This window comes from Marmota monax, unplaced genomic scaffold (genome assembly GCF_021218885.2).
Source record: "Marmota monax isolate L192 unplaced genomic scaffold, Marmota_monax_Labrador192_F-V1.1 WCK01_AAM20220418_F8-fsc00158, whole genome shotgun sequence".
Lineage (NCBI taxonomy): Eukaryota > Metazoa > Chordata > Mammalia > Rodentia > Sciuridae > Marmota > Marmota monax.
In genome coordinates, this window is record NW_026694092.1 from 644,361 (window position 1) to 656,608 (window position 12,248).

At 32.7% G+C, this 12,248-nt stretch overlaps 1 protein-coding gene across 4 annotated transcripts in view; it reads left to right on the plus strand.

The window, feature by feature from the left end:
• Positions 1 to 12,248, plus strand: part of Cfap47 (cilia and flagella associated protein 47) — a 424,450-nt gene that overhangs the window by 296,594 nt on the left and 115,608 nt on the right. For all 4 annotated transcript variants that reach the window (XM_058585745.1, XM_046465022.2, XM_058585744.1 and 1 more), the window contains 2 exons: positions 511 to 639; positions 3,394 to 3,491. In XM_058585745.1, the coding sequence (XP_058441728.1) occupies positions 511 to 639; positions 3,394 to 3,491 (227 nt within the window). The remainder of the gene's footprint in view (positions 1 to 510; positions 640 to 3,393; positions 3,492 to 12,248) is intronic.

The window sequence follows — 12,248 nt, forward strand, 5'->3', positions numbered from 1 at the left end:
AACAAAATTAAGAATTTTAAATAAGACAATAAATAGAACATTAAACATTTAAAAAATTGTTTAGATGTTGATGGATCTTTATTTTATTCATTTATTTAAATATAGTGCTGAGAATCAAACCCAGGGCCTCACACATGCTAGGCACTGAGCCACAACCCCAGCCTTGAGCATTAAACATTTCTTAAGAAGTAAATATGTCTAAAGAGTAACCCAGGATCAATAAGTTTTCTGAAAGCTAATACAGTTCTGTTATTTACCCCTTTTTCTTAATTTTGCAGAAAAGCTGTTGAAAAATTACCATTTTAATGGAGATTTTGAAAATATTTTCTTGAATTTTCCATTGAATTGTTCTATACCTCTGTGAGGTTTAATTCTGATACCAACATCTAGAATTTATGTTTGACTTTATATTTATGTTTCAAGCCAAAGTTACTTTAATACTTGGGACTAACCTGTCAGTTTTAAAAACTATTTCCTGGTTAATCTGACATCTTACATCTTGTATTATAGGTATAATTTCATTTTCTGTTAAAAGCAGAGATGATGTTGAGTCTCAGGAAGAGCCAGATACAGATCAAGAATTCTCCATTCAAAAGTCACCATCAGAACTATCTCCCATTTTTCTTGAGGAAGACTCAGGTAAATTAATTATGATGAGAGTTTCATGATTAGTCTGCACAAACCTTCATCATTATTCACTTTTAAATAAAATATATACTTCACATACATAAACACATACAAATTTGTGTTGCATATGTCTATAAGAATTTTATTGTATTAGTTCAGGATTAACTTTACATAGCCTACTTTCTGGATTTTTACTACTATTACTATCAAAAGATTATAATACTTCAGCTTGAAGCTGCCTACCATAAGTGAAAAGCATTGCATATTTTTCTGTTACTAAAACAGAAAATTTGTGATAAAATATTAATGAGTTGTGTTACTTTAACAATGTGATGTGGTTTGATTTTAATAGAAGATCATGGTGATCATTCTCATACCAAAGAAAGTAAATGTTATTGTTTTACCTTCCTATATTATAAAGCTTTGTTAGAACATTGTTAAACATCATATTTTTTAATAAGTCCAAAGGAAAATGTGATAATGAAGAATTGGAGTAGTCAGGACAGGTTTCCTGGAGAATGAGTTGTTCTTTGGTGAGTAGCACTGACTTAAGAGGTTATTAGAAAGAGATGTTCACTAAAAGCCAAGTTGAGGAGACAAAGAGGTATACCTAAGAAGACATTTTTATTGAATGAATTTGTATTAGCCAGAGTTCTTAAGAGAAATAGAAAGAATAGAATTTCCCTCCCACCCCACCCCCCGTCCTGCTCATCTCTCAAACACCCCTATCTTTTTGGTTCTGTTCTGGATAGCCTTGACTAATATAGTACCCATTCCACAGATGGATAGACTGTTGAGATAGTTTGCCAAATAGATCGTAAGATAATGGTGGTCAAGTTGAGATTGGGGTTTGAACCCTGGCCTTCTAATCTCAGGTAATTCTGATGTTCATTGTATTTACAGAGAGCCACAAAAAATAATCTCCTTACTTGTAGATACTGTTTCTCTTCTCTGTGAGTTCAGTGTGAGTTAAAGCATTGGAAAAACCCAGATAAAAATGATTGTGAGCTACCTAGAAGAGGAAATAGTTTTTATTTTTAAAACTTTGGGATTTTTTATTTAGGGTGGGGGGAGTTACATTTAAATGTCACAAAAGTACCTTCCTGAAATTGAAGGAACAGTTCATACAAATGTGAGCAGAATTTTCCTTCATAATCTCACATCAGTATAAATGTGGTGACCTTATTCTGTGCACATTGATGGTTATAAGGAAATGAACTGGTATCTGCAAAATAAATAAGCACAGGTTCAGAACATGTAGGTAAGTTTACCCTTAACTTTTCACAGGTATTTGGAATCAGAACTTACCTAGAGCTCTTCTACTACTCCCTTTAGCTCATTGCTCTGAATGCTTCCCAGATACATCATTTGTTTTTCTTTTTTTGTACTGGTGATGAAGCCAGAGTCTCTCAACCACTGAACCTCATTCCTAACACTTTTTTTTTTCTTTTTTGAGACAAGATCTCGCTAAGTTGCTTAGGGCCTTGCTAAGTTATTAAGGCTGTCCTGGAACTTGCAATCCTCCTGCCTCAGCCTCCCGAGCCACTGGGACTATAGGCATGCGCCACCATGCCCAGTTCAAATCTATCAATTTTAAGTGTTATTTTTTTAAATAAATAAAGTATTAGAATGGGATGTAATATAATAAAATGTAGTACAATAAGGATGGCACAGAACAGTATAGTGCAGTAAAATACCATCATGCAATTCAGTACAATATGTCATTCAATGACATTCAGTGTCACACAATGCCATACAAATACAACATAATGCAGTACAATGGAAAGTAATATACTTCTGGAGAAGATTTTCAGAAAACAGAAATACTGTGAATGCTACTAGTATGGGTCCCTTACTTCATAGATGAGGAAAGTGAAGCCCAAAGAGGTTATTAACTTACCTCAGTAAAAGAATCTAACATAACAGTTTTTGAAATTTTTGAATCATGACAATGATAATGTGAATATGCATATGATTTACTATAACTAAAGGACATCTTAAAACATGATGAGTTAGCTCAACACTGGAAGACAAACAGTATCAAAATGAGAAGCTGAAAAGATGAGGGAGAAAAATGGAGAGAAAGAAAATGAATTTGATCCATGTATAAGATCCTGCTATGCAGGAACTTAGTGGTGGAGCAGGGTTCTAGTTTCAGGGTGAAGGGCATGGCTTTGGACAACAGTAGTGGCAGAATTGCCTGCTTTTTCTAAGAACCATCAGGAACCTAGATGTAAACATCATTGTCTCATTACTTGGTGCAAACCCGTTTCTGGCTTTCCTTGAGCTGAATTGCTAGCACCCTTTCTCATGCTCCCAAGAAACCTGAAATTTCACATACCTGACTTTCTCCTCAGTCTAAATTCTTATGATACTGAAAATGTACCCTTGGAAATTTTAATGCATTCTTTAGACAATTCTGTTTTCAAACCTATGAATGTTTGGACAATTAGAATAAAAGTTTATTTCTTAAGTGTGTTTCAGTGGAAAACTTAGTGAGTTACTGGGACAGACATAGGACCAGGAGATTTGATAAGATAGTCTCATGGCCATGCAGGATAGGGATTCCTTTATTGCTCACAAATTGTGATGAGAGTGACTTCTTATTCTGCCCTCAGCTCTCTTGACAAAGAATCCACTAAAAAGAATTTAACAATTATGTCTATTCTTGATTCTTAAATTTGTATGTTAAATATAGTATTCTAAAGTCTATATTAAGAAGCACTGTTTTTTTTTCCTTAAGTTTTTGTTTTGTTTTGTTTTCAGATGATAATTTTAGCAATTTAAGAATCTGGTATCACCTTGAGATCCATAGCTCTCCTGGACCACCTCTAAGCACCATTGAAATGCAGTGTATTGCTCTGGTAAGAACCCATCAAATGTTCATAAATTCTGTCATTTGGCAAACAGAGCTTTTGTTGTATATTAAATTTTTGTTGTATATTAAATTTCTAGCCCCTAAAAACATCTTTATCAAATGAGTATATTGAGGTGAATCATTTAATCATAGCAATTATAAAAAAATAAATCCAGTACGATGCACCTTAAATGTTTTTGGAAAACATCTTTTAGTTATATGACATCTTATAATGACCACTCTAATTAACATTCTACCTACATGTGTCAAGAGTTACCAGAACAAACTTAACCTTAGCCTACATGCTTGTTCTCACATATATGGTAAAAGCAGATTGTGCTTTCTACACTCCTTTATTATTGATTATTCCTGGTTTCTACAGTAGGCTTTTCACTGAAATATTTGGAGCAACTGGCATAGATTTGGTGTAACTGTGACTGAGAATAGATTTTTCTAACATGAATTATCACTAAATCTGTGCCCAAATTTATTTAGTAGAGTCAAATATCAAATACATAAAAATACTTTAAAATATTTTAAATGAATATGTTGATCATTTGCCCACCTGATTTCTGGATAAAATGAATAGTATCTCAGAAAAGAGGACATTCACGTCCTCATTCACTATAAGTTTAAAATGGGAATAGAGATGAGTTGAATATATAACACAAACTAACAGAGGTAATTCTAAAACTACTTATAAGTATCTGGATTTTAAATAAATCATAAGGACAAAGTTAACTGATATTGATAATGTTTTAATTAGATGTAATTGCCTTATTGTTTATATTTGAACATTTGATCATGATGAAATAAATATTGTTTTTACTTTCAAATATGCAGATAGATTTATTCATAGAATTGACTTTGGCTTCAATATATAGAAAATAAAGAAATGTTTAAAATACTCTTAAGTCTATATATTGAGCATTTGCCCACCAGATTTCTGGGTAAATCTCCACTGAGGCATAGAAAAATGAATGGTTAAAATATTGAAATGCACTCAATTAAGGCTTGCAAAAGTATTATCTTCTAAGTAGAAAATAATTTAATATAATGATGGTAGGATCATTTTACTCAATGAAATGCCCTATTTCTTTGACCTATTTCTGTAGCATAAAATCTTTCTTAAAGTATATTTTTAAATGACATGAATTTAGCTACACAGCCTCTTGCTGTGGAAAGTGATTACTAAATTAAAATGCATCTCTTTATCAGAACATAAATGAAAAAAATTTAAATGGGCCCTGAAGAAATTGGAAACATGAGATAGTACCTCAGAAGAGAGGATATTGACTTCCTTATTGACTATGTGTTTAAAATAGGGATAGAGATGACTTGAAATGTATAAGATAAACTAGCAAACAGATGTAATTCTAATAATCACTTATACATATCTGTTACATCTTCTCATTAAATGAAGCATGATGTGTTCTTCTCTCCAAAAGGGTTACTAGCCCTTTGAGAAAATACTTATAGAAATTGAGGTTTAGTTAGCCAATCCCAAAAAACCAAATGCTGAATGTTTTCTTTGATATAAGGAGGCTGATTCATAGTGGAATAGAGAGCGGGAGCATGGGAGGAATGGATGAACTCTAGATAGGGCAGAGGGGTTGGTGGGGAAGGGAGGGGGCATGGGGTTATTAATGATGGTGGAATGTGATGATAATTATTATACAAAGTACAGGTATAAAAACATTAATTGGTATGAATATACTGTGTATACAACCAAAGATATGAAAAATTGTGTTCTATATGTGTAATAAGAATTGTAATGCATTCTGCTGTCATATATAAATTAAAAATTAAAAAAATAAATTGAAGTTTCTATAACTTTCAACTTTGAATGATGAAGATTGCCATGCAGGTTGAGAAATGTACAAACCACGGGGTACTTCATGTGTCTATGTAAGAAGACTGAGCAAAAAGTGAAAAGAAGCCACCACTTGTCTCTTTTAATGAGACATTTCCAATATGTTTTCTTTTTTGCAATTAAAATTTGCATTACCCTTTCATGAATATATTACTTTCATAAGTGATGTAGCTACTAGATTACTTTCTTTGTGACTATGTAGTCATGTTTGCTGTTTTAATTAAATGTTCACTTTCAACTGAGGTTGGTGGGAATGGGGGAAGTCTCTCAACTAACTCTACTCACCTAGGATCCCAATGAAAGTGATGTGTTGCTAAGTCATTAAGTTTTCCTTTCTAATCACAGAAACTTACTCCCTCCTTAACTTTCAGATGTGAAGATTTATTTGATAGAGATGATATATTTTCTTTTAAGTAATGCCATCAAATAAAATCTTTGTGCATTTCTTGAAAAATATATTTTCTTAGTACTTTTACAAGTACACTAAAATTTAACCCAATTTGGACTAAATATGAAAAATGTATAGATACAAGCATGGACGATTATTTTAAGTAAATATTGTATACATCCATATTCCAAAAAAATCTGCAAAGATTCAAATTTGTATAAACTCTTACCTCTGTTATGCTGCTTATACTCTTATATATCAATTTTAAAACATTGGTTGGCTCACAAAAGATATAATGCTTTTTTCCTAAAGTTATACAGCTAATATATGGCTTTAATAACTGCTTAAACTGATAGAGTATTTCCTGAATTATTTACTTATTAATGAATTCTTAATTGGCCTTGCATAATGTCTATGGATTTAAAAAACAGCAGTAATTATCCACTTTTATTTAAACTGACAATGGAGTCAAGGACATGACCTAGAATTAAACTATCTGCACTTCACTGAAGTATCTCACAGAGGGGCCAGGGGGTGTTCTGCTCTCCAAATCAAGTCTTGCAAAGGAGAAGGATGCTTTTAATCAATTTCTCTCTTTCTCTCCCATTCCTCCTTCTCTCCCTCCTCTCCTCACACCCTTCCATCCTCTCTTTTTCCCTCCTTCCTTCCTATCTTGCCCATTCTTTTTAGTTTTGTATCAAAGTTACCTGTGCTGGCCAAACCCTGTGCTCTGAAGACTGATTTCTTTACTAATTTGGATACACTAATTTTTCTTCCAGCAATAACTGAATAAAATTTCAACACAGAGAGCTCTTCAAGAGATTTTTTTCTGCTTTACAGCAAGAATGTTGGCCTGTATTTATAGACTATCTACATGGCCACAATGAATCATTTTTATACTCCTTCTTTATAATTACTTATATTGCTATTCTGATTAGATACTATGTTAACCAGGGTGACTTGCACATGACACTGGACTAGGAATTCAACTGCTAACTCTTCCAAAGGCAGTGAGATCCACCATCAGACTTTGTCTCTACTCTCCAGTAAACTCAGTCAGATTCAGCTCCTTTTCAGTTATGACAAGGGTTTTTGCTTCCTTCTTCCTATGGTTACAGTAGGCTCAAGAGGGAACTAGCAGGGACACCATCACTCCAATATCCAAGTTGGAGGGCACTTGGTCCTTACCGTCATGTCTTAACATCAACAATATAAGTTTTACTTACTAGTCATTGAATCTCAAGGATTTTTTTTTCCCATCAAATTTCTTGTTATCCCAAAGATGATCAGAAGAGCATACCCAAAGCTTCCCAAAAGCCACTGAAAATGTCTCTGAAAGAGCTGGAATGGGTTGTGTCTTCAGGAGGTAGTTTAAGTCTTGAGTAAACTTGTGTATTCTGTCTTTCCCACTAACTGGAAAAAATTTAATTTCCTCTTTATTGATTATAAACCTGGCTAGGCATGCATCCTTCAAAAATGATGGTTTATCTCATAACATTAGAATCAATATATAATAAAATTTAAAGTGTATCAACAAAAGTTTATTTTAGAAAACAAAAGAGGAAATTTCCTCCCCTTGCATTCAGGCTGTAGCAACCCTGTTCATTGTACAATGAGTTTAGAAGGTTTTAGCATTAGGCATTAGGTGGAGAGGGAGGGGGTTTGGGGATTGACCTGTGTTAATACGACAAACCATTATACTGTTATTCTTTATGAGGAAAACCTAACACTAGCTTGTAAGGTAAACTACTGAATCGATGATTTTGTTGACAAGTACTAATTTTACATAATCAATAAAGAAGGCTTTTCAAAGACTGGAAATTTTGAAAGGGGAAGTTATGACTATTGTGAGATATCTCTATATCTCTGGGTAAAAAGTTTTCAGAGGATGGAAAGGGAGAGTTCACATAAGAAGATCACCACTTCCAATACCTTTTCATATAAGTGTTCAAGTCAGGAGTACATTAATTAGTTAAAATCAACATCATAACTCTTTGAAACACCATATTTTCAATACAAATTCAGAAAAACATTCCAAAGTTAAAGGTGAATAATTTTTGGATACTCTGTCGCCATAAACAATTCCTGCCTCTGCCTTCTTCCATAAATTCAGCAGAGGAAGTGACTAAATATAACACTGGATTTATTTATGCAAATACAAATGCTTGAAGAAAGAAGGAAGGAAATAAAAAGAAGGAAGGAAGGGAAAAAATTGAAAATACCCACTCATTGTATTTAGAATTACTGCACACTGGTTCTTTAAAGCATTTGAACTGTACCTGAGCACTGTTTTCTTAACTTGTGACAAATACTATTCCAAATGGCCTTCATGCATCTGCATGCATGCACACACACACATACATACACACACATAAACACATAAATATACAAACACACACACACAGACTCTTTTCTTAAATAGTTAACTAGGAATACACTTCCTAGGGCTCTGTCCCCTGAAATTACATATATTACTATTCATTGCAGCTTCTCATGGTTTTTTCCCTGAGGATATAGGATATATCTGAATACAAATGAATAAGCCCAAAGATTCTTCTAGTGGTTTCTGACTTTTTCATAGTCACATCCTCAGTGTACATTTACTCTAACTGATATTAACAGCTAACCTTGATAACACTTTTATATTCTTCATGCTACAGGTCAGTGGTGGTTTGGGGGAAAGGGGGTAAGACATGAGGCATGATTTTCTGCATAAAGTAATGTGCAGATGGGAGTAGCAGAGGAATGACAATGAAATTTCTATTTTACAGCTGCTTCCCTGATTCCTGAATTCTGAACTACTACTACAACTAACTTTTCAATTTAGGAAAATTATTGAGACAGATTATAGTTATCACTTCCTCTGAATTACATGATACTTTCAAAATGCCCTTTAGTTCAGCTTGTTTATTGACTTGGTAATGTTTTCAAATTGGATAAAATTAAAATTGAAGATTTCCTCAATAATATACTTTCCTTAAATTAATATTATTGTGTGTTTTATACCTCAGAAATAATCCTTTTATAATGAACTCATGATTATCTTCTGAGAGAGGATATAGTGAAAAATATTTCCTGCTGGTACATTTTGAATTGACAGTGACTCAATTAAGCTTTTATGGCCCAAAACATAATCTTTATTTACTTGAACCCAGCAGGAAGTGATGAAGTTTTCAGTGCAAACACTCAGTGAATTAAATTTTTCTTCTTGGAGAAGGTATGAACTGGCAACCAAGTGACAAAGTTAACCAAGTGATAAAATAATAAGGTGATAAAGTAAGAAGGCAACCTGAATTAATTTGAGATTTTCAAATTCCCCAAGTCATGTTTAAACATGATGATTTATTATTTTGTTAAAAGTTGTGATTATCCAGAACATCAGACATATTAATAATTGATTTATATACAAATACAAAATCTTTTTATAAGTTACACATTTTGTTTTTTAATGAATATTTATTAAGTGTCTCTATTTTTGGCACTGTTTAGATGCTCAGGAGTAGTAATGAACAATATAAGCAAGGTCCCCATTTATGGGAGTTAGAAAACATTCTAATGGAGTTAGAAAACAAACAAAATAACCAAAATGAGATATTTCATAGGAAGTTTTTCTGTCATTTGGATTTTCAAATAAAGTCACTAACCTGAGAATCATATGTAATTCTTTTTCCATGTTCTGAAAAGCATGGCTACAATTTATCTAAGAGTCATTAGGGAACATTAGAGTATTTCTAGCTGATATAACAAATAAACCCCAGGTTTTCAATAGTTTGATGTAATAAAAGATTTAATAATTTAAGAATCTCATATATATATATATATATATATATATATATATATATATATATATATATATATTCCTGATTGGTTGGTAGCATCCTCCTCCATGTTGTGATTCAGGGAGCCAAGCTTCTTCCATCTTGTGATTCCTTCATTCTTTAGGGATTCAGAGATTCCTACATATAGTTGGAGGAAGAAAACTAAGAGAAGAGAATTTCCACTAGGTTTTTAATTGTCTTGGTCTATAGGTGACACTTCACTTCCGTTCACATACCATTGAAGAAAAGTAGTAACACAGGTATAGCATAGTGCAAGAGTGTTTGGGACATCTAATCTCTGGTTGGACAGTTGCTGCCCAGTGTTATCTTCATTCTGTGAAGGGGGAGCACAGAAATTTAGTGGAAAGATGATGTTTCTGGCATATCAAGGGAAGTGAGAAATCTTTTAGACTATTACCCATTTCTGGAAAATATATGTGATGGTCAGAACACAACAGTGGGAGTATTTTTCAGAAAGAAGATACTAAAAATTTAATGTTGCCTGACTTTTTGGAGATTTCCTGTAAACAGAAAGGACCACAAAGGGAAGAACAATTGTTAGAATAAAAGGAAAATGCACTTCCACTCCCATAAGATAAGACCTCATGGATCAAAGTTTATTTGAATCAATGGAAGGTGGCTGGGCCTGGGCTTGTGTGAAAGGACCTAGCCTAATGATACATTCTATTAGTGTGGGAAACCCCAGGAGAAAGAGTCCACAGAGTAATTCAAAATGAAAGAGAAGAGGAACCTACCAAGTCAATTGGAGAAGATCAACCAGCAAAAATGAATGGCCTCTGTTCTTTTGCCTCTCATCCAATATACATCCTGTAATGTGAAGCAGCCATATTAGAATGATGATTGCAGGAGAGAAAGTGAGAATAAAAGGCTTGAAAATAGCAGGTCATATATACCTTCTCCCCACAAATGATCTGAAAAATTACTAGATAGTCTTGAGGATTAGAATGGTGTGCCAGAGAAGAAAGATCAGGAAAAGCATTCAATAGGGTAAGAGATGAAAGTAATGATTGAATTTGGGTTTTTAAAAATACCTCAAAATGAAACCTTTTCACACTAGCAAACATCCCTGAGAAAACAACAGGGGGTGAAGGAATCCAAAGATCCTTTGTTAACTTTGAGAGTAGTCATAGAAGAAACTTGTCAGGTTTCACACCACCATTCAGTGTACCCATTACTGTTACAAGAAATGAATGAGATAAATCTAGATGGTGATAATTCTATGAACAAAAATAGTCTGAGGTGACATTGAGGGTGGCTTGAAGACTAGGGCAGTGTACCTGGGAAGAGAGAATAGTAAATGCACAAATACAAAATGAGCTTGGTAGGAAGGGACCTAGCAGGGAGAAGAAAAGAGCCTTGTGAGACTGGATTTTGAACAAAAAATATGTGAGGAGATGACTTGTGATCAGGTTGTCCTTGGTGCCAAATCTCCTAGTGACTCAAAGAGCAAGATAAGAGATTTTAGTCCATATGCAGTTTAGCCACTAGAAGATACAGAAAGGGAAATAAACTGACATAAATTATGTTTCTAAACTTCTCAAAATGTTTCTTATATTGTAAGAAAATAATATATATGTAAATAAAATTTAAATGCTGAAAATATCTTACATTTGTTTTTAAATATACACATGCATTCATATTTCCTCAGAAAAGGTTTATAATGAAAAATTCAATATACCTGTTCACACATATTTTAAAATAGTATTTCATTATTATGTATTTGAATTTTTCATCATTCTAAATTCCAACATCTTGTGCATGTTCTTTCTGTTTTAAAATATTGATTTCTATTCCACAGGATTAAATATGCATATTTTAGTCATTTAATAAAGGAACTTGAGAAATGGAAGCAATTTTTAAAACAGCAATTATGTTGGCTAAAATGTTCCTAAAGTACAAGCAAGAGAAAAATATTGGATACCTTATAAAAGAACACTCTCTATTGAACCTAAAAGAACCCATGTGAAGATGAAAGACAGCTTTAGAAGTCCCCATGTACAGTCATTACTATTTTACTTGAGTTTCAAAACAAATCAGTCAAAACTGAAATATGGTTTTTAATTCCAAACATAAATTAACCTTAGAAGCTACTCATCAAAGTAGAGGAATATGCCATTGGCAAGACAGATAATAGCGAAATATTTCAAATTTTTTAATAAAGTGTTCACATAAATTCACCTGACTCTGTACTTCTCATTGAGAAAGAGTTATTTATTATAAAATTGAATTGAGGATATGGCAAGCCACTTTAAACAACACTTAACCATTTTTTCAGATGCAATTATTTTTATGTTTTATTGTTTATTTATTTAGGATGATTATGCATTTATGAAATTATATAGATAACAAAGCAAAGTGTTCCAAAAATAAACATAAATTTTGTTCATCTCATAAAATAACAATGACAAATTTCCTTCCTTTAAGTTATCAATCACATCAAATATTTTAAAAATATCTAATTTTATAACATTAAGAAATATTTATAGTTAAAAAATTAATCTTGTCTAAGTTTTTTCACAATGGTTTGTCAGGTGGATATCTACAATACAAATTATTCATATCATGCCACCTTTTTAAAGTGTCATTTATGTGATTTTTATCTGTTTCAGCTTGGAAGAAAATGATATTCGAACCTTATGAAAATTCAAAATATTATTATACTCA